The sequence below is a fragment of the Phyllopteryx taeniolatus genome, chromosome 13 (assembly GCF_024500385.1).
Source record: "Phyllopteryx taeniolatus isolate TA_2022b chromosome 13, UOR_Ptae_1.2, whole genome shotgun sequence".
Classification (NCBI taxonomy): domain Eukaryota; kingdom Metazoa; phylum Chordata; class Actinopteri; order Syngnathiformes; family Syngnathidae; genus Phyllopteryx; species Phyllopteryx taeniolatus.
In genome coordinates this window covers 18025276-18052814 of record NC_084514.1, presented here as the reverse complement: position 1 = coordinate 18052814, position 27539 = coordinate 18025276, and the positions used below count along the sequence as shown (strand labels likewise).

Here is a 27539-nt window from a genome sequence, read left to right as displayed (position 1 = left end):
CGGCGCGTGTTGCATCAGCACCACCGCAAAAGTCAGCTCGCAGCAAGCCCGAATTCGCATTTTGCAGGAAATCGCGCAAAGCAGACCGAAGACCCGAAGAAGCGAAACTCCGACGGTGTCTCACGCCGAAAGGCGTCTTCGGATGAGCACTGAAACGGGTTTGACGTGAGAACGCGCGTGCGGGCCGAAGGAAGACAAGAGGATCCGGGAAGCCCCAAAACGTTTCGTGTCAAATGAAGAGCAGATGTTGACCCACTTTTTGAGCTGCACGTGAACGCCTCTCAGGTGTTGTGGAAGGTTTTCGCTTTCTCTCAACTTGAATTTACAACACCTGCTTTTCATTTTCATCTGTGCCAGAGAGTTTTGGACCATCTGAGTTTGAATTTCAATTTAAGACGTGCATTTTGACATTTTATTTGACACCAATTTTTATTTTTACCATCCCCCCCAAAATATGTGTAAAAAAATACTCATCTTAAATTGAAGTTTAAACTTCAATTTAAAAAAATACCACAAGTTACAACAGATTTTTTTTTAACCATCAAAAAATTCAGTGCAATACATTTCAATTCAGGTGTCCCACATATATCTTAAATTGAATTTAAGATTACTTTATTTTTACAATGATTATCAAATACAATGTTTAAAATGTCATTCAATTCAAACTACAGAATTTAGAAAAATAAAGCGAGACAAACAACATATGTGGTGTTTTTGTGCCATTGGAGTTTGACTTTAAAACATTCAAAATGTTTACACTGATTATTCCAAATAAATCAGTGTAAAAAATGTAACATCTTAAATTCAACTATATTCAAAATATGACAAAATCTAACTAAATTCTTTTTACCATCCAAAAACTGATTCAAATTCAACGTCAATCTCAGCTGGCACAAATATAACAATAATAGTTTCTAACAGTCATTTCTTTTTTTTAGTATTAACATTGCGTTCAAAAAAGTGGAACAGATATAAATCACAGTATTGATTTTGACCTTTTTACACTGAATTTTGAACACTACACTCATTATTATTTTGGTGATAACCAAATTCAGTATTTTGAAATATATAGTTATATTATACAAATATATATGCATATACACGCACACACACTATGGAAATATATTCCGTGTGAAACCTTCAGTGTAAATAATTCAATGTCCAAAATTCAAACACAAACTCAGGCGATACAAGATTGACCTTTTTTTTTTTTTTTTAATTTTAAGATGATTTCAAGATGTTAACATTTTTAATGTTGAAAGAAATCAGCGTTAGAAATACAAGCCAACAGATCTACTTCCATGAGGGACTACTTCCTGCAGCGGATCGGGACCTCAAATCGTCGCCGGGGAAGACGAAGCTGAAGCAGAAGACGGAGACGTCGGACAGGCAGTCGGTTCGGACGGCGGCCTCCGTGCCGCCGAACAACGACCTCTCGCGGCCGTCGTCGTCGCTCGTCGCCGCCGTCGTCTTCCTCAGCTGCTCGAGCCTGCGCAGGATGCGCCGATGCTCGCGACCGCGCATCAGGCCACGGAACGCCAGCACGGCGGCCAGGTGCCTGGAGCTGCAAGCAACACGGATGACGTCATCAATGCAATGAACAGCGACAACGCAGGACAACGCAGGGCAGTCGGCCATAGACCGCAGGGGCCAAAATCAAGGCCTGGGGGCCACATCCGGCCCCCAGGCCACATTTTAGGTGGCCCGTAAAAGCAAAACATTTCGCGTCAACTTCCGCGGTTCTCGATGAAATCGGGACCAAAATTTCACGTTGTCATATTGAATAAATAACATTCAGATATTGGAAGATTTTTTTGTTACTAAACCGCTTTGGACTGTAACTTTTGGCTAACAATTGTTGAACAAATTCTGATTTCAAAACAAACTATCCATCAATTTGTCCTGTAAATACTACGACGAGGTGATGTAACATTCAAATGGCTTCAGAGTCAGAACGGCCGTCTGAGGAAGAACGTACCGACGACGTGGCCTGTGGCAAAATGGAGTTTGTTACCCGTGCCGTTGGCAAGACGGGCAACGTAGGATATAGTAACGGTGGTTAGCGTCTTTTTACACCTGGACAACCGCGAACAATGTTAGCTGAAAGGTTTTGTGTACAGTTAACGAGCACTCGATTTTCATGACAATAATTACGATTATTTTCATTTAATCGGAATGGGAAACACAAATGAAAGAAAAAAATGCTGCCTGTCAATTTTAAAGACTTAATGAAAGACTTGACGGAGGCTGCTAACTGGCTCGCCGACAGACCTTTATTGTTACCGAGTTTTTGTTTTTGTTTTCCTTCGGGTGCTCACCAGCACGAATGAAATCGTTTCTGTGCTTTCTAACAAGGTCTGTTGTTTGTTGTTCGGATGACCTGCTGCCCAAAAAGCGAGGTCCCCCGCTTTCAAACAGACAACCAATGCCCGGACGCAGCTGCTCGGTTACTTTCGAAATTTGGATTCGATGGAATGGTGTACCTAATGAAGTGGCCAAAGCTGGCGAGCGTCAACGCAACCTCGACTCAACTGTCGTTTCTGCTTCTTGTTTTCATTCTTCGGCCATGTGTCAACTCGGGCGTGTCGAGACGCGTTTCGCCAGCACTTCCTCCTCGTCTTTCGTCAGCGGGCGAACGCCCACAAAATGTTCGTGAGGAGGAAGCTTTTAATTTGAAGTTCAAACTGCAGGGAAGCAGAAAGTGTCATGTGTTGACTTCTTCTTTTTTTCTTTTCTTCACTTTAGCCTTTTTGTTTTGGGTGTTGAAACTCCTTCTGCTTGTTCTCTGTTCCATTTTATGTATTTTATTTTATCAATAATATTAATATAGAATTCATTCTATTTATATTAATTTTAACGTAAAAGGCAATGTCCTTTTTTGCCATAAAATTTCATTACATTATTTCATTTGACCATAAAAAGTAATTTAATCATTTTATTTAGTTATATTTTGTTTTTATGGTAAAAGACATTTTTCTTATTTTATTTTGGTGTATGTTATTTTATATTTTATTATTTTACTCCACCATAAAAGATCATTTTCTTATTTGATTTTCACAAAATACAATTTCCCTATTGTATTTCAATTTATTTTAATATGACAATTTCTTTATTTTAGCATACATTTTTTAATGGATTTACCATAAAATACAATTTCTTAGTTTTTAAAAATTAATTTTAATTCTATTTGACCAACCATTAACATATTATTTTATTTTACTTTATCATAGAATACGATTTCCTTAATTTATTTCATTTTACCATGTCAATGTGCTTAATTTTTTTTTTTTTTTTTATTGCATCATTTAAGACAAATTCCGTGTTTGATTTTATTAAATGTGATTCCATTTCATTGTATTTGACGAGTAGCGGCACAGCGTCCGACTGGTTAGCACGTCTGCCTCACAGTTCTGGGGACCGTGGTTCAAATCCCGGCCCCGCCCGTGTGGAGTTTGCATGTTCTCCCCGTGCCTGGGTGGCTTTTCTCCGGGCACTCCGCTTTCCTCCCACATCCCAAAAACATGCGTGCTAGGTTGATTGGAGACTCTAAATTGTCCGTAGGTGTGAATGTGAGGGACATTGGTTGTTTGTTTCGATGTGCCCTGCGATTGGCTGGGGACCGGTTCAGAGTCTACCCCGCCTCCCGCTCGAAGATAGCTGGGATGGGCTCCAGCACGCCCGCGAGGATAAGCGGTTCAGAAAATGGATGGATGGATGTCTTTGATGACATTTTTTTTAATTTTTTTTTTTGCGCTATATGATGGAGAAGGCACCTGAAGTCGGGGTATTGTTCCAGTAGCGGCTGCAGGTGCTCCTTGATGTGGTTTTTGTTCTTCTGGCCCACGATGTCGCTCAGGCGCTCTCCGACGGGGTCCAGCCAGTCCTCCTGCGAACCCTGACCCGGCGACAACATTGAAAACATATATATATATATATATATATATATATACACATATATACACACACACACACACACACACACACACACACACACACATTTACTTATATATATATATAAACACATTTTTTTTTGCTGTTTTCCCAGCCGGTACCATGCGCTGGAAGACGTCCGCGAGCTTGGAGCACTGCGCTCGGATCTTGCCGGCCGCCTTGTCGTGTTTGCGGTTCTTGCACGAGTACTTGTTCTTCATCAGCTGGCCCACGTACTCCTTCAGCACGTGGTAGTGCGCCCGGCTCGCCACCTCCTGCCACAAACATCAAGTCGTCCGTCACACGGAAAGACGCGACGGCGGTCGTCGTATTCGCACCTGGCCGTGCGGCGGCCGCGCGGCCGCGCAGTGCTGCGCGAGGAGCTCGGCGCGAGCGTAGAGGCGATTGAAGTCGTCGTCGTTCGTCAGCCAATTCCTCGTCATCATCCGCCGCAGGTACGGCTGCAAAAAAACAAACAAACAAACAAACAAAACAAAACAAAAATCAACACAGCTCCATTTTGTTAGCAAAAACCAGAAGCAGTGGAACCTCGATTTAAAGGACCCCAATTTAAAGGACTTTGGATTTAACGGACAGAAAATGACCCATCCCTAGTACCGGTGAAATCATTTGGATAAAAACCTTTCAAACATTTTAAAGCTTTTCAAAATGGATTTACAATCATTTTCTACTGTACTGCGTTTTTTTTAGGCCATGAAAAAAAGCGCTTCAATTGAACGGCCAATCGGATTTAAGGAACAACCCCTCCCCCCATCGGTCCATGAAATCGAAGTTCCGCTGTACGTATAGCTGAAACATGTTTATGAAAACATGCATGTCTCGGATTATTGAAGACGAGGAATTGTTTTCCAACGTTGAAGCATTCAAGCGCATGAGTTTAAATGGAGACGTTCATTTGAAAATGAACGTTAGCTCGGCCGAAGACTTTTGAACGGTATTCAGTGTTTCGAATCCGCGAGTAGAAAAGCACGCGAGGTGCGAAGGAGGCAAAGGAGAAGTCAGAAATTGGGACATTTTGGACTTTTTTTTCATTTTCATTGGACTTCCACTTTTTCCCCACTGACAACAATCGACTCTTGGGAAACGTCCCCGCTTCTGCTTTTTTTTTTTTTTCCGAAGTCCCTCCTTCCATAGGACTGCGCCGGACAAAAATCATGCGCGGTGATGCGAGGGAAGCGGGAGTCGGATTTCCCACCAAAATAAAAACACGTGGCCCTCGCATATCAGCCTATAAATGCCCCAAATAAATAAACGGAGATGACACTTTGACCTGATCCTTCAACAACTAAATACAATACGATAAAATGACCTACTAACTAACTCTGTAACTATCTAAAAATAAAGGACCAAATATACTAAAAATACAGAAATAAACTAAACAAATGAGACACATTTGGGAAAACAAATGTGTGGATAAGCGGTACGGAAAATGGATGGATGCGTTGTACTTTGACCTCCTCCTTGAACTAAAAAAACCAAAAACAAAAATGTAATTAAAGGGAAAAAAAAAAACCCCCATCTAAAATTTAATAAAATCCAATTATTAATTCTTAATTAAATTGGACAGCTATTACAAGAAAATAAAACTAAGCTAAAATACAATCCAATTTAAATATATTTGAATTGAAATAAATGCACCTTGAGATCCTACTGGAACTAAAGTCAAATAAAACAAAATTAAAGAATGTAAAACCCAAAAATGCAATAAAAACAGGGAAGGGAAAAAAACCCATACAAATTCAATAAAAACTAAAGTAATATCATTTAATTCAAAACATACTGTATACTGCAAAAGTACAAAAATAAAATATAAATCAATAAAAATAAGCAAAAACATTTGAAATAAAATACATTCATAGGTCACCTTGACGTCCCTGTACTAAAAACAAGAAATTAAATGATTCAATTAAATAGAAGGATATTGCAAATAGCCAGCACGTCGGACGACTGGTTAACGCGTCTGCCTCACAGTTGCCAGGTTGCGGGTTCAAATCCCGGCCCCGCCCGTGCGGAGTATGCATGTTCTCCCCGCGCCTGCGTGGCTTTTCTCCGGGTACTCCGCTTTCCTCCCACATCCCAAAAACATGCATGCGAAGTTAATTGAAGACTCTAAATTGCCCATAGGTTTGAATGTGAGTGCCAATGGTTTGTTTGTTTGTTTGGATGTGCCCTGCGATTGGCTGGCGACCGGTTCAGGGCGCACCCCGCCTCCCGCCCAAAGATGGCTGGGACCGCGACCCCCGTGTGGAGAAGCGCTACAGAAAATGGATGGATGGATGGATATTGAAAATCGTTTTTAATTTCCCTCTCTATGAAAAAAAATTAGATACATGACAAATAGACCAAAAAACCAAAAAGTATAAGTAATACTATACCTTGACGTCCTCCTCGAATTGCTCTCGCAGGCCGTCGCGGAGGCTGAGGACGAGCCGCGACAACTCCTCGCCGAGCGCCGCCACCGCAAGCGGGCTGGAGCGCCGGTACGACTCCTCAGTGTGGACGCTGGCGGAGGCGACACGCACAAACACTTTTCGTTGGTGTGCGTGTTGTTTACCGCTCAAACAAGACATGAAAGGGGGACGCAAGGTGGGCAAGGTGGAAAACGCTTTTTTGCACGTCCCCCCCCCCCCATCTTCGACCTCCAGACGGGGGGGGGGACGCGCAAACCTGATGGATTAAGTGCTCAAATGGCAAGGAAAAGTCAAATATGTACACGTCAAAAATGAAATGACTCTTTTGTTTCAACAAAAGAGAGCAACTTCACCAAAATGACAGAAAGGTCAAACAAAAGTGACCCCACTTGTGGAAGAGTGACAAAAACTGCAATTTCTTAAAATTCATGAAAAAAGACATACAAATGAAAATGGCCTCATGTCACAAACATGCTTTAGGAGGAATATGAAAATATTACAACTTTCCATTTGAAACATTTTGAAGACTAACAACCCAGTTTATTGCAAAAACGCGTTGACTTTAATTGACTTTCACCTCCTCCTTCAACTAAAAGAAAATGCAACTGAAACTGGGAGGTACTGCAAAGGACATTTGTAGTAAAATGAATTTAAAAGACACACTTATTGAAAAATGGCGTCCGTGACGTACCGTAAGGCGCTGAAGCAGTTGACGTAGGTGACGCGGTACTCGCTCCACAGCGGATCGTCGGCCCGCGCCGACGAGCAGCGGCGACGGAACTCGCTGTCGAACCTGCACAACATCGTTCCCGTAAATAAAACAATGAAAAATTGCGTAAAAACGATCGCAAAATACTGAAGGATGAGGTCAGGAGCCCTTGAACTACAAAAATGAATAACGGTAAAAAAACAAAAACAAATACTACAATTAAGGGTTGAAAACAACATGTTTTTTTAAATTATATGATACGTAGGAAAATTAATGAATTAAAAATAGAATATAATACAATGCATTGAAAATGCATCGCTCACGCAAATCCCCAAAGAAATATAAGAAGAAAAGAAATAAGGATCACCTCCTCATTGAACTAAAAATATAACACTGAAAAGAAGAAATAATAACGCATTCATTGAAATGAATTAAAAGATGTTTCAAAGCAATCAAATTTGAAATTAAATATTCTGATGGATGAACTACAGATTTGCGTATCTTTCGCGTGAAGATGGCGCGGCGACACTTTCCGCAGCAGTTGCGTTGCTAGCGAGCCACGTCGCCTTTTCTCCCGAAAAAAAATCGAATTCCGCTTCGACTCGGTTCGCGGCGAGCGTGACGAAAGAACTCAACCTCTTGGGGAAATCCTTCAGCTCTCCCAGGCACGAAGCGATCACGTCTCGTTCCAGCTCGCCGTCGACGTGCGCGGCGTTGACCGCGTTTCCTCTCACTTTCTGTTCGCACACACGCGCGCCAACACACACGCGCCAGAGTCTGTTGCTGCAACTGTCCGGTAATGTCGACGCCCAAGAGTCGCTTGTCGGTGTCTGACCGTGCAGATGTCCACGTGGAAGACGGAGGTGAACAAGCGGTCGGCGTCCGTGTCGGGACGCTTCCCGACGCTCCACATCTCCTCGTTCTCCAGCTCCAGCAGGCGGTCCAGAGACGCTCTCAGGTCCTCCTGGGACAGTTGAAAAAAAGGAAAAGAGAAGATTTGTGGATTAGTTCGACGATCCGCGAATTCCGTCACTTGGCTGCAGCGCGCGGTCACCTTGGCAGTGTTGCAGAACTTGGTTCTGAGCCTCCGCAGGAAGTCGTCGTCCACGCGCAGGTCGGCGTCGGCCGCGCTCATGTCGGGCTCGAGGGCGGCGCTGCCCATGATCCTCTCGCTGATGAGCAACACAATTGGCAATCGAGCACGCACAATGAATTTACAAGCAGAGGTCGGGAATGTTGAACAAGTTCGGAGATCGCGTCGGTTTATTTTCCGCCTTTTTTCCAAACGGCGTTCCGAGCGGACTCGGCGCTCTGAGCCCGGAGCCCATTTGATGTATTTGTAATAATACCTACATAAATACGCACTTATTCTAAGTGATGAAAAAGGTTTTAAGAAGATTCCGATTCTATTATGACTAGACTAGCGAACGTGCCGCCGATAGCCAAAATTGACTGTACCTGTAATTCATGCCCATCCTAAAAGTGTTGAAAAAAAAAAAAAAAAAAAACGCAACTCATTTCAACATAGTTCTTTTGCACTAAGATGGCACAAGATGGTAGTAAAGCACTACTTTTGTCTAAATTGGTCCCAAATTCACTTCAACATAGTTTCTTGGCACCAGGCTGCCACAAGATGGCACCAAAGCACTGAGATACAAGCAAATATTTTCCACCGGATGGCGGCAGCGGACTTCACCACACGGGGCCAATGGCGTTCACTGACCCGCGGTAGCGGTGTACGATCCAGTCCAGCAGGGCGTAGAGGTCCTTGAGCCGCGTGGCGCGGCCCTCCAGCGTGCGCAGGTGCCGACCGACGGCGGCGTGGTAGCTGCGCACGTAAGTGGCGAAGACCCGGAAGCTGGGCGGGTAGGACCGCCGCAGCTCGTTCTTCACCTTCTCCAGATCCTCCAGCAACGCCTTGCCCAGGAGGCCCAGGTGGACCGCCAGCCACGAGGCGTTACTGGCACAGGGGGTGGCGGGAGGTCACATCACCATCATATGCGATCATATACAAAATCAACAAACATTTATACAGTCTTGATCACGACACACACAAAGAATATTTACACCTGTAAAAGTTCAATGAACGACAACAGCCAATGAAATAACATTTCCATATGATGCGCTTACATATACTGCGTATAGCGGACCCCCGCATACTCGCGCTTCAGCACCCGCGGACTCACCAGTCAACGTTTTTTGTTTGTTAGTTAGTTTGCATTTTTTTTTTTTCAATTTTTTTGGGTTCTTTTTTTGGGGGGGGGAACCAACCCCAAAAATGCTTATTGGTGGTTTCACCAAGTTTATTCAAGAATGTTTTTAGCTTAAAAAAAAAAATATATATATATTTTTTCCAATCGGATTATAGTGGGTGTCTATTATTTGCGGATTTTCCCCATTTGCGTTTCAGCCCGGCCCCTCTCCCCGTCCACTATATCTCTGTACGTCCAAATATGGTCAATTTGACATTTTTTCACAAATCAATACTATTGGTCTGTCCCCACGTTGTCTGTTATTTTATCTATATTTATCTGTTAAACCCTCTGACAAGTGTGGTAAAACTCCGCCTCTCTCCTCACTCTGCGGGAGACGTGCGGCATTATGTCGCCTCAAGATCAAAGGATCTGGATGTTTTTTTAGACAAAAAGGAGGAGTGGTTAAAAAGTAGTTCGGTTAGAAGGGAGACGAAAAACAATTCACGGCTCGAGTACGGGCTAACGTTAGCTTCCCGTCAACTCTGATCATTAGCGTTAGCGCATTAGGATCGCCTCTGAAACGGGCAAATTTATTCCATGAGCGAGCTTGTAACAACATGAATTCGTTCCAGCCTCCCAAAAACCAACATTTGTATTTATTTTTTTTCTAATTGGTGACTCGCATCTGACTGGAGTCAAGTCATGCGCCCCGGCGGACGTCCTACCTGTCGTTGCTGGGCTCCAGGTGGACGCCCTCCACCTTGTCCCGGGTGCCCCGATCCACGGCCTCCCTCCACGCGTCCATCCAGCTCCCCTGGAGACCGCCGGGTTCCCGGGCCCGCTTGTCCTCCTCCTGGACGATGCGGGCCACGTGGACCAGGAGGCCCTCGTTCCTGGCGGGTAAAGAGACGGAGGTGCGCACGATGGAAGCCATCTTCAGGCGCAGGTCGGCGTAGAGGAGAATCAGGTCCTTCTCCTTCTTGGCCAGCTCCACGGGCGAGTCCTCCTGGGCGAGGCGCAGACGCTCCCGCTGGAACTCCGCCCGCAGAGCCAGAAGGTGGAGGTGCGCCTCCTCCAGGACCTCCATCTCGATCAGCTTGTTGATCTGCATCACTGCAAACGGGCACAGGCCGGTTACCTCCTCCAACGACTTGAAGGCTGTGACTTTGGTTGTATATTACAAGATCAGCTCCATCAGTTTGTTGAGCTGCATCACTACAAACAAACATTCTGTTACCTCCACCAAGGAGTTGAAGGTTCACCTATCCGCATCATTTGGGGTTATAACCTGCGAAAAACCTTTCTGATTCTGATTTGAACCAAATGTGCAAGTGTGTATGCGGGGCCACAAGATGTCATGTCAAAGCAAAAGTTAAATCGGCATCCGATCCAGATTAGCCGATGTGACAAGATCCTACATAAACAAATTTGAAGTATGTTCACAGGATCACATGCTGTCATGTCAAACCAAAGGATCTGATCCAGATTTGCTGATGTAATAAGATTTTACATAAACAAAAGACTGAACCAATCCCAAGACATTTGACAGAAACATACTGTGTGTGTTGCGTTGATTTGATTGGAAGTGCTTCCAAATGTGTAATCTGGATCAGATCCAGATTAATCCGGATTGCACATTACAGCAATTTATGACATCATCATTGATCAGAATGCAGGCTGATGCAATAACCTTCAAAAGTTAAAGCACATCGACGGAAGCGAAACAGCAACAAAAACGTTGTTGTCGGCACATTTTGGAGACGGCAATCGGGACGAATGTTTTCAAAACACAAAGAAAGCAGACATGCAGGACGGAGGACGGAACGCATGTCTTTCTGAAAGAAAAAAAAAAACCACACACAGACATGACTTTGCTGGGTGCCGTGAGAAAGACGCAGACATATAAATGTTGGAACCTCTGTGTGAAATAAATGCGCGATGGTTGCTGGGTTGCGTGTGAAAGACAGGCAAAGAAATGCCCGATCTTTTTCATGGTTTTTAAGTGATAGGCACGTGTGACTCAATGCCAGATGTTCACAGCGTTGTGTGTGAAAAACAACATTGGCGTCTTGACCTCCTTATGATTCTTCGAGGATTCTTGCGATAGCGATATTTCCCATTGGCCTCGAACACGGCGTTGTGTCGCAATCTTACCCGACAGAGGGATGTGCGGCAATTCCGGCAGCGTGTACGTTTCCTCCATCTCCTCCCAGGCTTCCCCCTCCTCCCCGTCCTCGCCCTCCTCCCCGTCCTCGCCCTCCTCCTCGGCCTCATCCCGGACGGCGAGGAAGGCGTCCTGTGGTTTGTCCTTCTTGGAGCTGAACCTCAGGCTGCGACGAATGGACGCGCCTTTCTTCAGGAGAGAGTCCAGTCGAGCCATGTTTGGTTCTGAGGGGAGGAGGAAGACGGAAAGAGAAAAAAATGGACTGGTTTTGGAGTCTTGCGTTAAGCTAATTCAAACCTCCACACAGGAAGGCTTGAGTCTCGAACACAGAACCTCAGAACTGCGAGGCCACTAGCACATCGTGCTGCCGTATTAAAAAGTCAATTTTCTATAATATTGCCCCATTTGTTTTTTTTCATCACCTGTCCTCGAACGCATCACGGGTCGGCCTTTCTGCGACTCGTCGTCGTGGTCTTTGGTGTGGAAGAGCACCGCCACGCTCCTCAGCGGCGACGTGACGCCTGACGAGACAACGAGAAAGCGACCGTCAGGCGACTTGCTCGGGAATGCGTGGATGAAAAAGGCTCAGATTGCCTTCAGTGACAAAGAAAAGCAGGAAACCAAAAAGACAGGGGAGCAAATCTTATGATATGGGAACACTTTCTGACTAATAAAAAGTCTAACTCAAAAAGAAAGCAAAGAAAGATATCAGTGGAGGGATTAACCGGGGTTCATCCCGGTGGACGAGAGGGTAGCCTCCCTCCGCCTTCGGGTGGGGGGACGGGTCCTGACTGTTGTTTGTGCCTATGCGCCAAACAGCAGTTCAGAGTACCCACCCTTTTTGGAGTCCTTGGAGGGGGTGCTGGAGAGCGCTCCCGCTGGGGACTCCATCGTTCTTCTGGGGGACTTCAATGCTCACGTGGGCAATGACAGTGAGACCTGGAAGGGCGTGATTGGGAGGAACGGCCCCCCCGATCAGAACCCGAGCGGTGTTCTGTTATTGGACTTCTGTGCTTGTCGCGGATTGTCCATAACGAACACCATGTTCAAGCATAAGGGTGTCCACACGTGCACTTGGCACCAGGACACCCTAGGTCGCAGTTCGATGATCGACCTTGCGGTCGTGTCATCGGACTTGCAGCCACATGTCTCGACACTCGGGTGAAGAGAGGGGCGGAGCTGTCAACTGATCACCACCTGGTGGTGAGTTGGCTCCGATGGTGGGGGAAGATGGCGGTCCGACCTGGCAGGCCCATACGTATTGTGAGGGTCTGCTGGGAACATCTGGCAGAATCCCTGTCAGAAGGAGTTTCAACTCCCACCTCCGACAGAACTTTGCTCACGTTCCGGGGGAGGCGGGGGACATCGAGTCCGAGTGGACCGTGTTCCGCGCCTCCATTGCTGACCGGACCTGTGGCCGTAAGGTGGTCGGTGCCTGTCGTGGCGGCAATCCCCGAACCCGTTGGTGGACACCAACGGTGAGGGATGCCGTCAAGCTGAAGAAGGAGTCCTATCGGGCCTTTTTGGCCTGTGGGACTCCTGAGGCAGCTGATGGGTACCGGCTGGCCAAGCGGAATTCAGCTTTGGTGGTCGCTGAAGCAAAAACTCGGGCATGGGAGGAGTTCGGTGAGGCCATGGAGAACGACTTCTGGACGGCTTCGAGGAAATTCTGGTCTACCATCCGACGTCTCAGGAGAGGAAAGCAGTGCACTATCAACACTGTGTATAGTGGGGATGGGGCGCTGCTGACCTCAACTCGGGACGTTGTGAGTCGGTGGGGAGAATACTTCGAAGCCCTCCTCAATTCCACCAACACGCCTTCCCATGAGGGAGGAGAGTCTGGCTTCTCTGAGGCGGGCTCTCCTATCTCTGGGGTTGAGGTCACGAGGTGGTGAAAAAGCTCCTCGGTGGCAGGGCCCCGGGGGGGGGGGATGAGATTCGCCCGGAGTTCCTCAAGGCTCTGGATGTTGTGGGGCTGGCCTGGTTGACACGGCTCTGCAACATCGCGTGGACATCGGGCACAGTGCCTCTGGATTGGCAGACTGGGGTGGTGGTCCCCCTTTTTAAGAAGGGAGACCGGAGGGTGTGTTCCAACTACAGGGGGATCACACTCCTCAGCCTCCCTGGTAAGGTCTATTCAGGGGCGCTGGACAGGAGGGTCCGTCGGGAAGTCGAATCTCAAATTCAGGAGGAGCAGTGTGGTTTTCGTCCTGGCCGTGGAACAGTGGACCAGCTCTACACCCTCGGCAGGGTCCTCGACAGCGCGTGGGAGTTCGCCCAACCGGTCTACATGTGTTTTGTGGACTTGGAGTAGGCGTTCGACCGTGTCCCTCGGGGAGTCCTGTGGGGGGTGCTTCGGGAGTATGGGGTTTTTGTGCAAATGCAACTGCAATGACTCGTATCTTTGTACTCACCAGGAGAATGTGGAGCTTTGGATGGCGTCGATGGTGACTGGTTCTTGGACCCTCTGGACCCCGGCGTGAGCGGACTTTTCTGGGCCACCAGTCGGATACTATTTCGGAAAGTCTCCAGCACCCCCGAAGTCTTCTTGGTGGTTTCCTCGTCATCGTGCTGGATTTGTGTGCTGGTATCCATTACTTGGGGCATGTGCGCGTCGCGTCAACAGTGAGCTGCAAGCACGGTGAGTAGAGGAGCCAAAAATTGTATTTAAGGAAGAGTATTATGACCTTAGAATATAATGTGCAAATAGAAATGTGCAAATTTAGATATTGTCCAACAATATGACTTTAGCTAAAAAAAGATACATGAAATCCCAGAAATTACAGCAAACTCAGCCACACAGAATGGTCTTAAATGAACTTTCTTCAAGTTTGAAGTGGAGTTCTCGTAGGCTGAAATGTGGACACTTTTAGGCTGTGCGGTCGAGACTCGCTCTAAGGTCATGTGACTGCCTGGCTCCATCTGATTGGTGAAAGGTCAATAGGGCTTATGTTGGATTGGTGGAACCCAGTCCTTTGACAGAGCCTAAGCCAGATGTCTCTCTTACAAACCAAGACAAAAAGATTGCGCGAGCAATAATCCATAGATTCAAAACTAAACAAAAAGTAGCCAGCAGACTGTAGCTCAATAAAAGTAGTGTTTCTTAACAAAAATATGCAAGGAAAAGTCCAAAGTACGTTGCATTAAAACTACTCTGACAAGTACAATTTATCCCAAAAGTGACTTAAAGGTGCCATATTTTACCTAACCAACTTTTTCTATTATTTGGAATGTAATATTGTCTCTATGGTTCCTCAGTAAACATGTGAAATATGAATTCAAACGGTCCACGCATTCCTGAGTTGCAGACGTTTTTGTGCCGAGAGGCCCGAAATCAGCTCACTGGAATTTCTCCAGCTTATCCCCGCCACTGGCCAAGATCTCCGCCCACCTCTGCGCTCCTGAGCCAGCGCTGTCGACATAACAAACACCGATCAGAGGCGCTCTTACCAAATATGGACACCAAACTGGGTCAAACACAAGTAGCTGTCAGAGGGGCCTTTTCTGGACACTCAAATGTGTTGTTGTTTCTATGGAGGTCGAAATTGCCAAAACGTAGGCCCTCTAAATAAATGTATCGCAGTGATTGTAACGTGTTACTAACCACCTCTGTCTTCTCTTCTCCACTCCAGTGGGAAAACTCTGCCACCTTTTCCTCATAACGCGCCAACAAGTTTGTTTTGCTACCTTCTTTCCGAATAAACGAAGTCTGCAAACGTGCAGTCAGAAGACGGAATAGTCCATTGCTTGCGAAGGCAGGAGGAGCGCACTTGAAACGATCATGACAGATTCAAAATGTTGAGGGTGTGCGTTAAGACTAAAACAATCATAACTGTCAAGTTATTTATACAGCGGAGCCCGCACACTCACGGTTGAGCATCCGCAGATTTTGTATTTTTCATTTTTGTTTTCAACATTTCTTTTCCATCTCCCTCGCGAATAGCGGGGGTCCACCGTACACTCAAAATGAAGCTCCTCTCAACATCCAAGACGCCCCAAACAAATCTGAAGATGAATTGTAGGTTAGCTTGCTACATTTTGCTGGTGGCTAGCTTCAGTGTACTCAAGCTTCATTTCATGTGGAATTACTCCAAGCTTAACTCACTATTAGCATTTTCCAAACACTGGTAAAGGTCGTCTTTTTGTGTGTGTGTGTTTACACACAACATGGCTGACGCATTTGTACGGTTGCCACGGAAACGTCGGTGGGCGCACATAATCAGCGCAAGTCCATTGAAAAATGTCAATGTCATCAATGTGAAAGTTTCATTCAACGAATGAAAAATATCCATCCATCCATCCATTTTCTGAGCCGCTTCTCCTCACTAGGGTCGCGGGCGTGCTGGAGCCTATCCCAGCTGTCATCGGGTAGGATGAACTGGTTGCCAGCCAATCGCAGGGCGAATGAAAAATATATTACGTCATTTTAATTCATCAAGTTTCTTCCATTAAAACGAATGCGACAGAAGTCTCAGTCTTGCATGGTAAATAATAATATATTGAATCATAGATGGCGGTGATATTATATACAACAGTTGGATTTTATTAAATTATAATATATATATGTATTGTATTAAATATAAAACGATTTAGATGAATAATTAATACATTAATTTTATTATGTTTATGGCAAGTGATGTTTTTATTTTTTCAGAATTTTTGAGTAGATACTAAAAATCGTATTATGATTTATTTACCCTTTTCTATATTTTTTTGTTAAATTTGGTATAGCACATAGCATATATATATATATATATAGAGAGAGAGAGAGAGAGAGAGAGAGAGAGACATTACTACATTATTTGACATTTGTTAAGTATTATATACTATTTTATGCATACATTTTAAAAAATACTTTTATATTGTTTTTTTTAGAAAGCAAAAAGACAGAGGGAACAAAGACATTTTTTTTCACGTCAATTCAATTAAATGAGTAAACTATTTTGTTGAGAGTTTAAGGTGCAAAAAAAAAAAAAAAAAAAAAAAAAAACTTGACTCTGCAAACAATGATGATGATAATAATAAAAAACACAACATAGGAGCCTTTTCCGAAACATAATTTCAGTATTCAAGTTTATGATTTGTACAAAATGTCTTTTATTTCCTCAACAAACACAAAGTAATGGTTTAAAATAAGGCAGTGTAACCACCACCTGATCACAAGAGCTTTAACGGTCATAAAGTGACGCTAAATAACTGAAAACGAAGCAAATGTTGGTTTCAACAATTCGAACGAAATTTCTGACCTTGGTGTGCGGCGAAAGTGCTTACCTGCTCGTCAGGTAGCACAACAACTCGCTTTCTTGCTTGCTTTCATTTGTCAACGTGTCGAATCACAACGCATCCAACAGTTGAAAAGAAAAACGAAAGAAAGAAAGAAAGAAAGGAAGGAAAAAAAACCCAGGAATGACAATGGAAAGAGTGCCAAAGAACTGCCAACGGACACCTTCGTTCCTCCTGTTAATTATTACACACACGCGCGCGCGCACACACACACCGTGTAAAAGTCACTCTATAGTACTTTGATTTATATCCAATTGGCGTTTCGAGACTTTTTTTCCTGCCCTTTTCCCCTCAGGTGGAATGTAGCGTTAAAAAGCGAGCGGCTGTGCTGCCCTCACGTACCCCCGGAAATCTCAAGGTCATAACTCACTTAAGCGTTTTAGGGAGTTCGCTAATCAAATAGAACCGCTTACTCTGTTTAGAGCAAGCGTTAATAGAGATAATATAGTAAAATACAGTAACATATAATTGTTTTCAGGGCAGAGGTGATTCAGGTCACGCAGACTTCCAAAAGAACTCTTGCTTTTGAACGTCACTTGAGTCAGGGCAAAGCGTCATTGACGGGATGTCGTATCTATTGTGTCCACTAGAGGGAACTGTGTGCACTGTACAGGTCTACGATGACGTCCCAGACGAAACAAAAAAACCAAAAGCAAGACACTTAAAAAAACCGAACTAATACGGTAGAATACACTATTTTCACAATTATAATATATATATATATATATATATATAAACAAGAATTCTCACATGCAAAAAATGTTTTACAATGTGAAAGTTCTTTTTCAAAGTATAATACAATATTTAATTAAAACGAACTCGTCAAGCCCAAGATACTTCAGTATTTTATAATATTACAATTATTTACTAAATATTGAGCAATTATAATAATTATAATACAGACTGGCATATTTAAAATGTTTTATTTCTATTTACTTTTTTATTTTCTAGCCCTTTTCCACCTCGGTTATTGTTTACATTTGTTTGTTTCTTTACTTACATTGATATATTTTCAATTACTCTAATTTTGTAATGTAATTCCTGTTAATTGGTTGTCATCTTTTAACTCCTGGTACCTTGTTTGTGGTGAAATTCATATTGATAAAGTTTAAAATGTGTTTTATATAATAATTTAATATATCCCTGTGAGTATTGTTCTATTATCTGTCTAAATTTGTTCCACCACAGTTTGTGTTGAAATATCCGTCTCTTATAGGGTTATCACACTGCGAAACAGATGCTATTCATTAGCCCATCTATGGCCTTTTACATGCCCTGCGATTGGCTGGCAACCAGTTCAGGGTGTACCCCGCCTCATGCCCGATGACAGCTGGGATAGGCTCCAGCACGCCCGCGACCCTAGTGAGGAGAAGCGGCTCAGCAAATGGATGGATGGATGGATGGATGGCCTTTTACATTCTTTGTTAGCATTAAGCTAAACAGACTTATCGAAAAGCAGAGCTTTGTGTTTTTTTTCCAAAAACGCAACATGTAATTCTCTCTGTCTTATGTTTAGTTTGACAGTAAACTTCAACTGGGAGTAGAAAACAAACAAAACAAAAAACAACAACAACTTGTAGCCTCCATTACTTTCCAGTGGGGGAAATTATATTTTTGGACGTTCCGCTCTAGAAGAAGAAGACATCATCATCATCATCATCATCATCATGAAGTGCGAAGATGAGCCGAGGAGGCGACAAAGAGGAGGTCTCGCTCGAGTGACCCTCGCCGCGCCAAGTGTCAATCACGCCGCAGACGGGAAATGAAAAAAGATGAGAGACAAGATAACAAGCCATTGTCCTCTTCATAATCATAATCATCCACATTGTGCTCACAGACTGCCGGGATGATATTATACACGCTTGAGTATTTTAATGTGTGGGTGTGTTCTATGACTAAAATATCCGCACTGGGTCTCGCCTCAGGTACATGCGAGCTGTCACTGCAAATTATTTGTTATTTATTTGATTATTATTTGTCACGCTCGCTCAGATGCTGCAGCTCGTTATTCAGTCCGTCACGGGCACAACGGCGGCGGACGTTTTCTTCTACACGGCAGTTTATTCTGTACAACGACCACAAAATGGACTCTTCGTTTATATGTTGTTAATTAAGTTAACAACAGCATGATGAGCTTGTTACGCTATTAGCTGAAAAACGCCTAATTAGGCTAACATAGCAACATTAGCTTCCTGAAAGTTACATAAAGTCACCAACGTTAGCTGAAAAGATGGTCTTACTTTTGGCTAATTAAGCTAATAATAGCATGAAAAGTAATCAGAAGTCAACGAGGTAAGGGTAAAGTAATAGCCGAGCCGAGAAACACCAAAATTACGCTAACTACAGCAACATTGGCTCGAACAAAGAACATAAAGGTGCTAACATTAGCTGAAAAGACGGGCTTTCTTTGGTTAATTGAACTAACTGTAGCGCAATAAGACGTCACATAATCTTGCTGTTTTACTTTGGCTATTGAAATAGCATAAGCCTGCTAACAATGGCTGAAAAGATGGTCTCCTTATTACTTTTCACTACTTAAACTTTAAAAAGCTGCAAAAGGTAGCAAAGCGACTCTATTTGGTTCATTAGCTAAAAAACATTAGGTCAACTCGCTAGCTGAAAACATTACTTTTATCTTACTTTCAGCTACTTACACTCACAGCGGCTCCGTTTTGTGTTTTACTCGCTTTAGCTCCATTAGTTCATTGAACAGGGCTAACATTAGCCGAAATAGTTAGCTGAGAACCTGGTCTCCATGTAACGTTTGGTGAGTTAAACTAACGATAGGTGCACAAATTAGCAGAAAAAGAACTGTATTTTCAATAGAGTGCGGTAGGGCCACCTTGAATAATTCAATCATGAAAATGACATATTATAATACATCTATTTTGAGATGAAAAGGATAAATAACATCCATCTTACGATGTATAGATAGACAAGCGTTGGCCCCCGTTTAGAACATGCACATTACTTGCACTTCTATTGTTTGGGTGGGTTTAATCGGTGGGTGCTGCTGTTTCGGTTAGTAACAGAGATCAAATATGACCAGTCACGGGCGACTTCCTTCACAAGCTTGATAGTGGATGAGACATTAAAGACAGTCTAAGATGTAATATATAGAGAGCCCCCCCCCCACACACACACACACACACACATACATAAAGGAGTGAATATGTCCTTTCAAAGGATTTGGTCTTTCTTCTCCCCACTGAGGCTAATTGAGGTTGTATAAATGAAAAGGCCAGTTTGAGGATTTTGAGGGTTTGTGGGGAGGGCTGTCAGGCGGGGGCAAGCCAGTGGAGGTTGTGATTGGTTGAGCTGGGGCCTGGATGGAAGTGCTTCCTCCTCTGTGTTTCCCAAAATAACCCTCACAAACACACACACACACACACACAAACACACACACACACACAAACACACACACATATACACGCACACACGCACAGGCTCCGCCTCGATCGCCCCACTCATGACTGAGCGAGTATCCCAGATGAGAGACGGCCTGTCAGAGCTGCACACACACACACACACACACACACACACACACACACACACACACACACCAGTATACACACTTACAGACACACGCACACACCTCCTCTTCAGCAAAACATCGTCACACTCTCCTCCTCCGTGAAACATTGCTTTCATCGTTCAACTTTTTGACATATACAAATATGGATGCAGCGCAATTGTCTTTTATTTACCTTATTCAATTGTAAACATTTTCCGTAAAGTGTCTTTGAGTACCCAAAAGAGCCAAAATGTACCTTGGGTGTTAGAAATTATTCACACAAATGCTGTTGTGGTTGTTACGTATGTATTTGTATGCCATGCATAATCTATATTTCTACACACATCGACGGTGGCCCGGAAGGCTCAATACTAGTGTTGTGCTCAAGACCAAGACTTCCCCGAGACCACAACTCACGAAGACCAGGACTTACTAGTCAGTACGATGTTAAATGCTCAAATTCAATCATGAAAACACAAAATATCATAAAACCTATGTTATCGTATTTAAATATGACATATTTAGTATTCCTACGGTGTCCCAGAATGACCAACACCATGGCAGAGTTCAAGGGTCAAATTTATTCATGAAAAGTCAAACATTGTAAAATGGATTCATTAAATATTATGAATGAATCATGATATGGTATAACATGTTATTTTTACGGTGGCCCTGAAGGCTCAATACAACGTTAGCATCTGTGGCCAGGTAAAAAGCAAATTAATTCACAAAAATGAGAATATACGTCATTATTATTATTATATAGGGCGGCACAGAGGTCGACTGGTTAGCACATCCGCCTCACAGTTCTGAGGTTGTGGGTTCAAATCTGGCCTCACCTGTGTAGAATTGAATGTAGCATTTTTGCCCCCATTTAAAAAAAAAAAAAAAGGGGGTCCAACCCCCGAAAACGCTCTCTATCCCTGCTTCTTAAATAATAATAATTGTATTTTTTGAAATGCAATTGTAATGGGTGTCAATTATTGACCGATTTTTGCATATTCACTGCCGCGTACTGTGTACACCTTTTCTTTGTCGTTGAAATTTGGCAGGGTTGTTAACATCACTCTTCACTGTGGTCTGTCACATTAAGAAGACATTTACAGTATTTTCCCTTTACAGGGCCTTTGATTTCTCCTCACTGCTGCTCTTTTTTGCTTGTACTTTGCTGGTTGTGCTACATTATGAAAACTCAATTCACTTCCAGCCGTCTCAGTTAACATGGATATTTGACTTCTAAAGACGTTAATGGCAGTGAATGAGGAATATACACGGTATGTGTAAATATTGCTGCTGTGACAAATTAGTAGTAAAGTAGAAGTATCTTTAATAATGAACAGGGAAGGTTTCATGAACAATTATTAGCGGGGCCATTAGCTGCATTTGTGTCCTCATGCAGGAGCAAAAATACAGACAAGATGAACAATGTATTCATACTGCGATGGGCTCCCTGCCTGCTGGTTTAGGCTCAGCGTGGGCGTCCGACTCAAAAGCGGAGAGGAGGCGGAGCTCCCGCCCGGCTGGCCGGTGTCCATACGCTAAGTGCTCTTCATCCTCCTCATCCTCCTCATCGGCTCACGGCTCCTCGCAGTTTTAAAATGCGCCGGCACTTGGAGGAATCTGGTCGGCACTTCACGCGGAGCAACGCGCTCCTCGCCTTCAAAACCAGCACTTGCGTCAACGTAAGTGTCATCCGTACCACCAATCAATGTAAATTTCATAATGCACATGACCATTTGCGTGAACATCAACAACAAAGTCACCATGACAGCAACGCTTATATCGACAAAAACATAAATATCACCCTATGCACGAACATGAACATCAACAAAGCTGCTTGTCACCTCAAGCCTGCCGCACACCGGAGCCCCTTCATCTTCTGGGAAAAAAGTCATTTGAGGCCGTTTGCTCAGCGGGAAATCACAATCACGACTTGCGTCAGCATCTAAGAAAGATCAACCATTTGCGGTGACGTCAATATCTGTATGATTACACACATCGACATCCATATCACCCGTATCACTATTTGCATCAGCGCGTATATCAAGATCACCATCAGTACCATTTACACATCAACACTCACATCCAACACCGTAGCGCTGTATCATCATTTGCATCAGCATAAATGTCAACATCAACAGCCGTATCGTTTTAAACAACATCTTTGCATCATATTAACCATAGACAGAAATGTCAACATCGAAGCCATCAGCATCACCGTGAACACGACGTAAATATCAACACCATCTCACCGTATCACCATTTGCATGAGCATGAATAGACATCAACATCAGTATCACCTCATACGTCGTCAATTGCATCATAACCATCATCGTGAATTTCAACGGGAAAGCCATCCGTATCACTACCAACAGCTACGTAAAATAGCAACATCGACGCCATCTCATTCATATCAATAACAACATCAGTATCAGCAGAAAATCCTCATCCAGGCACCATCTGTATCGCAATTTACATTCTTCATCATCAACGCCGTCACACGCAACATGGAAAATGCAATTCGCATCATCACGGCGACATCATTTTCATCACTGTCCGCATAGACGGCATCTTCTGCATCATCGTCATCACGACAATCAGCACCCACGCAAACATCAGCGCTCACACCGCCGCCAACATCAGCAGCAAAACATCACTTATCATCCGCCCTCCACAAAAACTGGACAAAAAGTGTGCATTCGAAGGAGCCTTGGAATGGGGGCAGCCTCTTAACTAGGACACGGCCAGAGTTAGTTTGCCTGCGCTTGTGTCAACATGTATAGCTGCTCCCCTGGTAAAACGCGTGGCACCCACCCAAATATTCTGCTTCAACACGGATATTGAATGCAATTTAGGCCGACATTGTGGATCAGATTCACCCAGTGGTTTTTTGGTTTCATATATTTGCAAGTTTTTGAAAACGTTTCTTGTGTGAAACATTTGTCGATCATCCTCCTCGAACTAAATATCGATTGAAATGTTTCGTTGTGCAGTTAAGAACGAGAAATAAACCATGTGTTACCGCTCGCAGAGGCAGCACTAAATATAGTTATTATATAATAAATATATCACAGTAAATATATTGAAATAGTAATGGCATTAACCCTCACGTCATGCTGCGGGTCCAATTGACCCATTTAAAAGTTTAAGAAATTTAATGGGGGAAAAAAAAGGTTTTTCAGTGTCAATCCTGTATTGGGATTTTTTTCGCAGTTTCTGACACTTTCGAGTAACCAAAGATGCCCCCGGTCAATCTGACCCTGAACTTTGCTGTTTCTGAGAAACGAACATAGCGGGTCACATTGACCCACTCAAAAGTTCCAGAAAGTTTTTCAGCGTCAAACTTCAACAATTTTGTATTGAGATGTTGTTGCCGTTCCATGAATTTGACCCAGGATTATTGTTGCTGTTCGTGAGAACCTAACAAAGCAAAAGGGTGTGAGTATTTTTCTTCATTTCTGACACTTATGGATGCTGAAACATGTCCCGGGTCAAACTGACCCAGAAACTGTCTTTGTCACTAATTAAAGCGTAACAAGAGCGAGCCATCCAGTTTGCAGTCCTGCAAAGGGTGCCAATGGAGGCGAGCGGAGCACACAAAACATTTGAACGAGTCGTTTGAAGCCGGCGGCGAGGGGAGATGAAAGTGGCGGCGTAGCGCACTTTGGCATCATCGTCATCATCACTCTTTGACATCTTAATCAAACCTCGGCCGTGCGAGCTTAAAAGCTACTTTTAAATACGCCGCTTGACAAGTGGCCCCGATTGAACAGCAATGAATGGGACGCAACGAAACGAAAAGGGCAGATGTTGCATTTGTTTCCCGTCTTTGATGCTTCAACGGCACATGACATCTTTTGCCTCGTTCACACACAGACCAGCTACATTTCTGTATATATCAGAACCGTCGGAGCAGTAGATGCCAAATTTAGCCACCTGTGCCTTTTCACACAGAACCCAGCAAAAGCAGCATATTGACGCAACTGTTGCGTCAGTATCCTGCTTTTGCTAATATAAATATAATGCTTTCACTGGGTTTTTTGTAAAACTGTCTCTAGCTCTTTTTGCACACATCCATCCATCCATCCATCCATCCATTTTCTGAGCCGCTTCTCCTGTTTCCTTCCAATTTTTTGACACGTCCTTCTTTCTCCAACACACCCAAAAAAAACAACATGTGACATTTGCAAGGTAATTGACAGTGCCCGCAGCCCCCCGCCAACTTCCCAGGGGTGACCCTCGCTTGCTCTGACCAAGCGCTCTCCGCCGACTTGTCCTTGGGAAAGGTCATGTCCAGAGAGAGAGAGTGAAGCAGACGTGAATGGGAGAGGAAAAACAAATCTGAAGTATCCATCTCTGGATTGCAAGACAGCATTGCGACCTTTCATCAGCCTCGACAAGTCGCCAAAGTGCACGAGGACATGAGGATGAGGACGCTTGCTGTTGTTGTCAACGCAACACCGCGTTTGAGTACACGCACAAACACAACGGGGGGAAACTTCTCAGGATTTAAATGTAAAAAAGCAGCTAAATGCTGCAACAGTTTACACGCACACACAGTGCCGTGAAAAAGTATTGGCGCCTTTCTCAAATTCGAATATAACCCAGGTGAACATAGAATGCGGTTTTAAAATGGTGATTCCATCTATTAAGGAAAAAAATATATATATTTCAGTTGTTGCTGCTGAGGATGGCCCAACCAGTTATTAGGTTTAGCGGGTCAGTACTTTTTTACTTTTAACAGTTTTTTTTTTTCCTTGATGAATGAAATCACCATTTAAAAACAGCATTTTAAATTCACTTGGGTTATATTGTCTTATATTTAGATTTGTTTGATGATCTTAAACAAAGTGGGGAAACTATGCAAATATGTTTTATAGTATATATGACAAAGCAAAAGTATAATTCTCCAAAACGCCTACCAAATGTTGTATTGATATAGAGTATATCATAAAAGACATTTCACTTGAACAAAAGCGATTATTTTATTCTGTGTCATGAAAGAACTTTCACTTGAATAGATCTCCAAAAATGATTGTTATTATGTATCATGAAAGACGGTGATTGTGTATATTTTGGCTCTTGATGACTCCGGATCTTAAAATAACACCATGTACGTACAGTCCATGTGTAGGGAAAACAACAATATTTTAATTCATAATTTAATTTAAAAAAAAACAAACAAAAAAAACACACATTGCAGGATATATGCTGTACTAACTTAGTCTCAGGTCACAAAATCAACATTTCTTGTACAATCATTTTACTTCACTTCTTTCTAAGCAAAATACTTCATATACCAAATACTTTAAAACATGGCAGCTATTAAATATCAAAACCAGCAAAACAATCAGCACCTCACATCATTTACATCATGTAGTACTTGCACTTGTAGTACTAGTGTGGCAGGTGTGAGGCACAAGAAAAAAACAATTTGCTTTCGTTTATTTTTAAAAGGTAAACAAAGTGACAACAAGTTTGTAGTACTTGTAACTTCAAATATACTCAACTTACCAACGTACGTGGAACACAAATGTCAAATGAGGGGCTAATGCTCAAGTGGCGCTGAGGAAGTTAGCATCTCCTTCTCTGTTGTACAAAAGCGGTACACAAGCACGCTAAAGGTAATGCGCTGCCACCTGCTGGTTTGGAGTGTCATGAACAATAGAATGACAAACATCATTTGTTATCTATCCTTTCATTTATTTGTGGTATCTTAGCGAGGAGTGTCACATAAAAATGTTTTCCACAAATATGACAATTTTTCGATACCAACACGGTGGCCCCAAGCCCTGAAGGTGGTCTTAATGTGTCACTCCTACTTTTCCTTCCTTGGCACAAGAATTGCGAAATTTCAGGAATTTTCAAAGTTGGAAACTTTCCATGGGAATCCGCTATACAGTTTGAGTACGTGTTTTTTTTTAAGACGAGCTGAACTTGCTAAAATGTTGTTTTCTTTATGGCTGGTGTCATCAAACTGTAGTGAAATACATAAATATTATTTTTTTTAGACAAATATGTTATCTATATTATTGAATATTGTCATCTTTACTGGCGCTGTGGTGACATCTTGTGTTAAAGAAAGACATTGTAGACGTTCAAAGTTCCTACGGTTGCTTTGATCCGGCCCCCTTCACTGTTCACCGGAACTGGTTTGGATCCGTTTGGCTGAAGTAGGTTGCGCATATACCGGATTAACTGGAATTTATGGGAATAAAGCAGGAATCTGCAAAATTGAAGAATGGCTCTTGATAGGGGATTTAGCATAATCCTAACTAAAACAACCAAAGTTCATACAAGTGGTACCTTGACTTACAAGAACGTACCCCTATTTACAAGCTTTTCCAGTTACGAGCAGTCACTTGCTTTGTGATGAGAGCCAAAATCAGATATCAGCGCGAGCTTCCAATATGCCGAAAATAAAATGAAGCGATTACGGGACTGTCATGCCCTCGCGAGTGGGCAACGAGAGCTTCTGTATCTATTGCATGAACTAAATCTTTACATTTATGCCCCCAATTCACAGTTAATTTCCCCAAATTACCATGGAAAGTTTTCAATTTGGAATCTTTCCAAAATTCTGGAAATTTACCGGAAAATCTCCACACCTCAGCGACTCTAGTTGACACTACAAGCTATTTGTGTGTGTGTGTGTTGTGTCTAAGTACTCTTCTATTGGACATCTCCCACGTCTCCACGTTGACTAATAAGTCACTGTTACCGTGGAGGTTTAGTTTTTCTGTAGGGGGACATCAGTCGGAGGTCTGCGCCTTTGCCCCTGAAGCTCCTTCACCAGGTCTAGCTCGAACCCCATCTGGAAGAACAACACACTAGGTTATTGTGCATTTTTCAGTCCCCTAAAGCAGTTGGGTTTGTGAACCTGGTTAGTTTCCACCAAGTCTTGGTCATGACTGGGTCTCCCAACCCTCTTTAAAGTCTTGGTCGCATCTCCGCCTCTATCTGTCCAAGTCTAGGTCTCAACCCGCCACATCTTAGGGTGGACTTGGTCTCAACCCATGAAATTCCTGGTCTTCATTTAGTCTCAAGCTATCAAAGTCTCTAATTCTTGGTCTCGGCTCGGACTCAATCAAGTGGTCTTGACTCGGTCTGAACTCTTAAAAATTCTTGAATTGGTCTCAACACCTCAGAATCTAGGTCTTGACTTGGTCTGAATTCATCAAAGTCTTGGTTTTGACTTCTTGTCAACCCTTCATTGTCCTGGTATTGACTTGGTCTCCACTCCTCAAAATCTCGTTTTAAACTTGGACTCAATCTGCCTGGGTCTTGGTCTTGACTCAGTCTAAACCACTCA

The 27539-nt window shown here is 43.4% G+C and overlaps 1 protein-coding gene across 4 annotated transcripts; it reads right to left on the bottom strand.

The window, feature by feature from the left end:
- Positions 1-467: 467 nt before the first annotated feature.
- Positions 468-26980, bottom strand: exoc3l4 (exocyst complex component 3-like 4). Of its 4 annotated transcripts, none has more exons than XM_061794678.1 (15): positions 16677-17035; positions 13845-14060; positions 11853-11951; positions 11421-11654; positions 9992-10379; positions 8795-9031; positions 8126-8243; positions 7907-8035; positions 7708-7808; positions 7054-7155; positions 6327-6453; positions 4269-4391; positions 4053-4205; positions 3774-3895; positions 468-1564 (listed from the first exon to the last, which is right to left on the bottom strand). In XM_061794678.1, the coding sequence occupies exons 2-15, from the start codon at positions 14035-14037 to the stop codon at positions 1294-1296; spliced, it is 2397 nt and encodes a 798-aa protein (XP_061650662.1). In that variant the 5' UTR covers positions 14038-14060; positions 16677-17035; the 3' UTR covers positions 468-1293. The 4 variants fall into 4 exon arrangements, with proteins under 4 accessions (XP_061650662.1, XP_061650663.1, XP_061650660.1 ...); XM_061794679.1 differs by lacking the exon at positions 16677-17035 and adding an exon at positions 14196-14334; XM_061794676.1 differs by lacking the exon at positions 16677-17035 and adding an exon at positions 25742-26980 and having other exon boundaries at positions 469-1564.
- Positions 26981-27539: the final 559 nt, after the last annotated feature.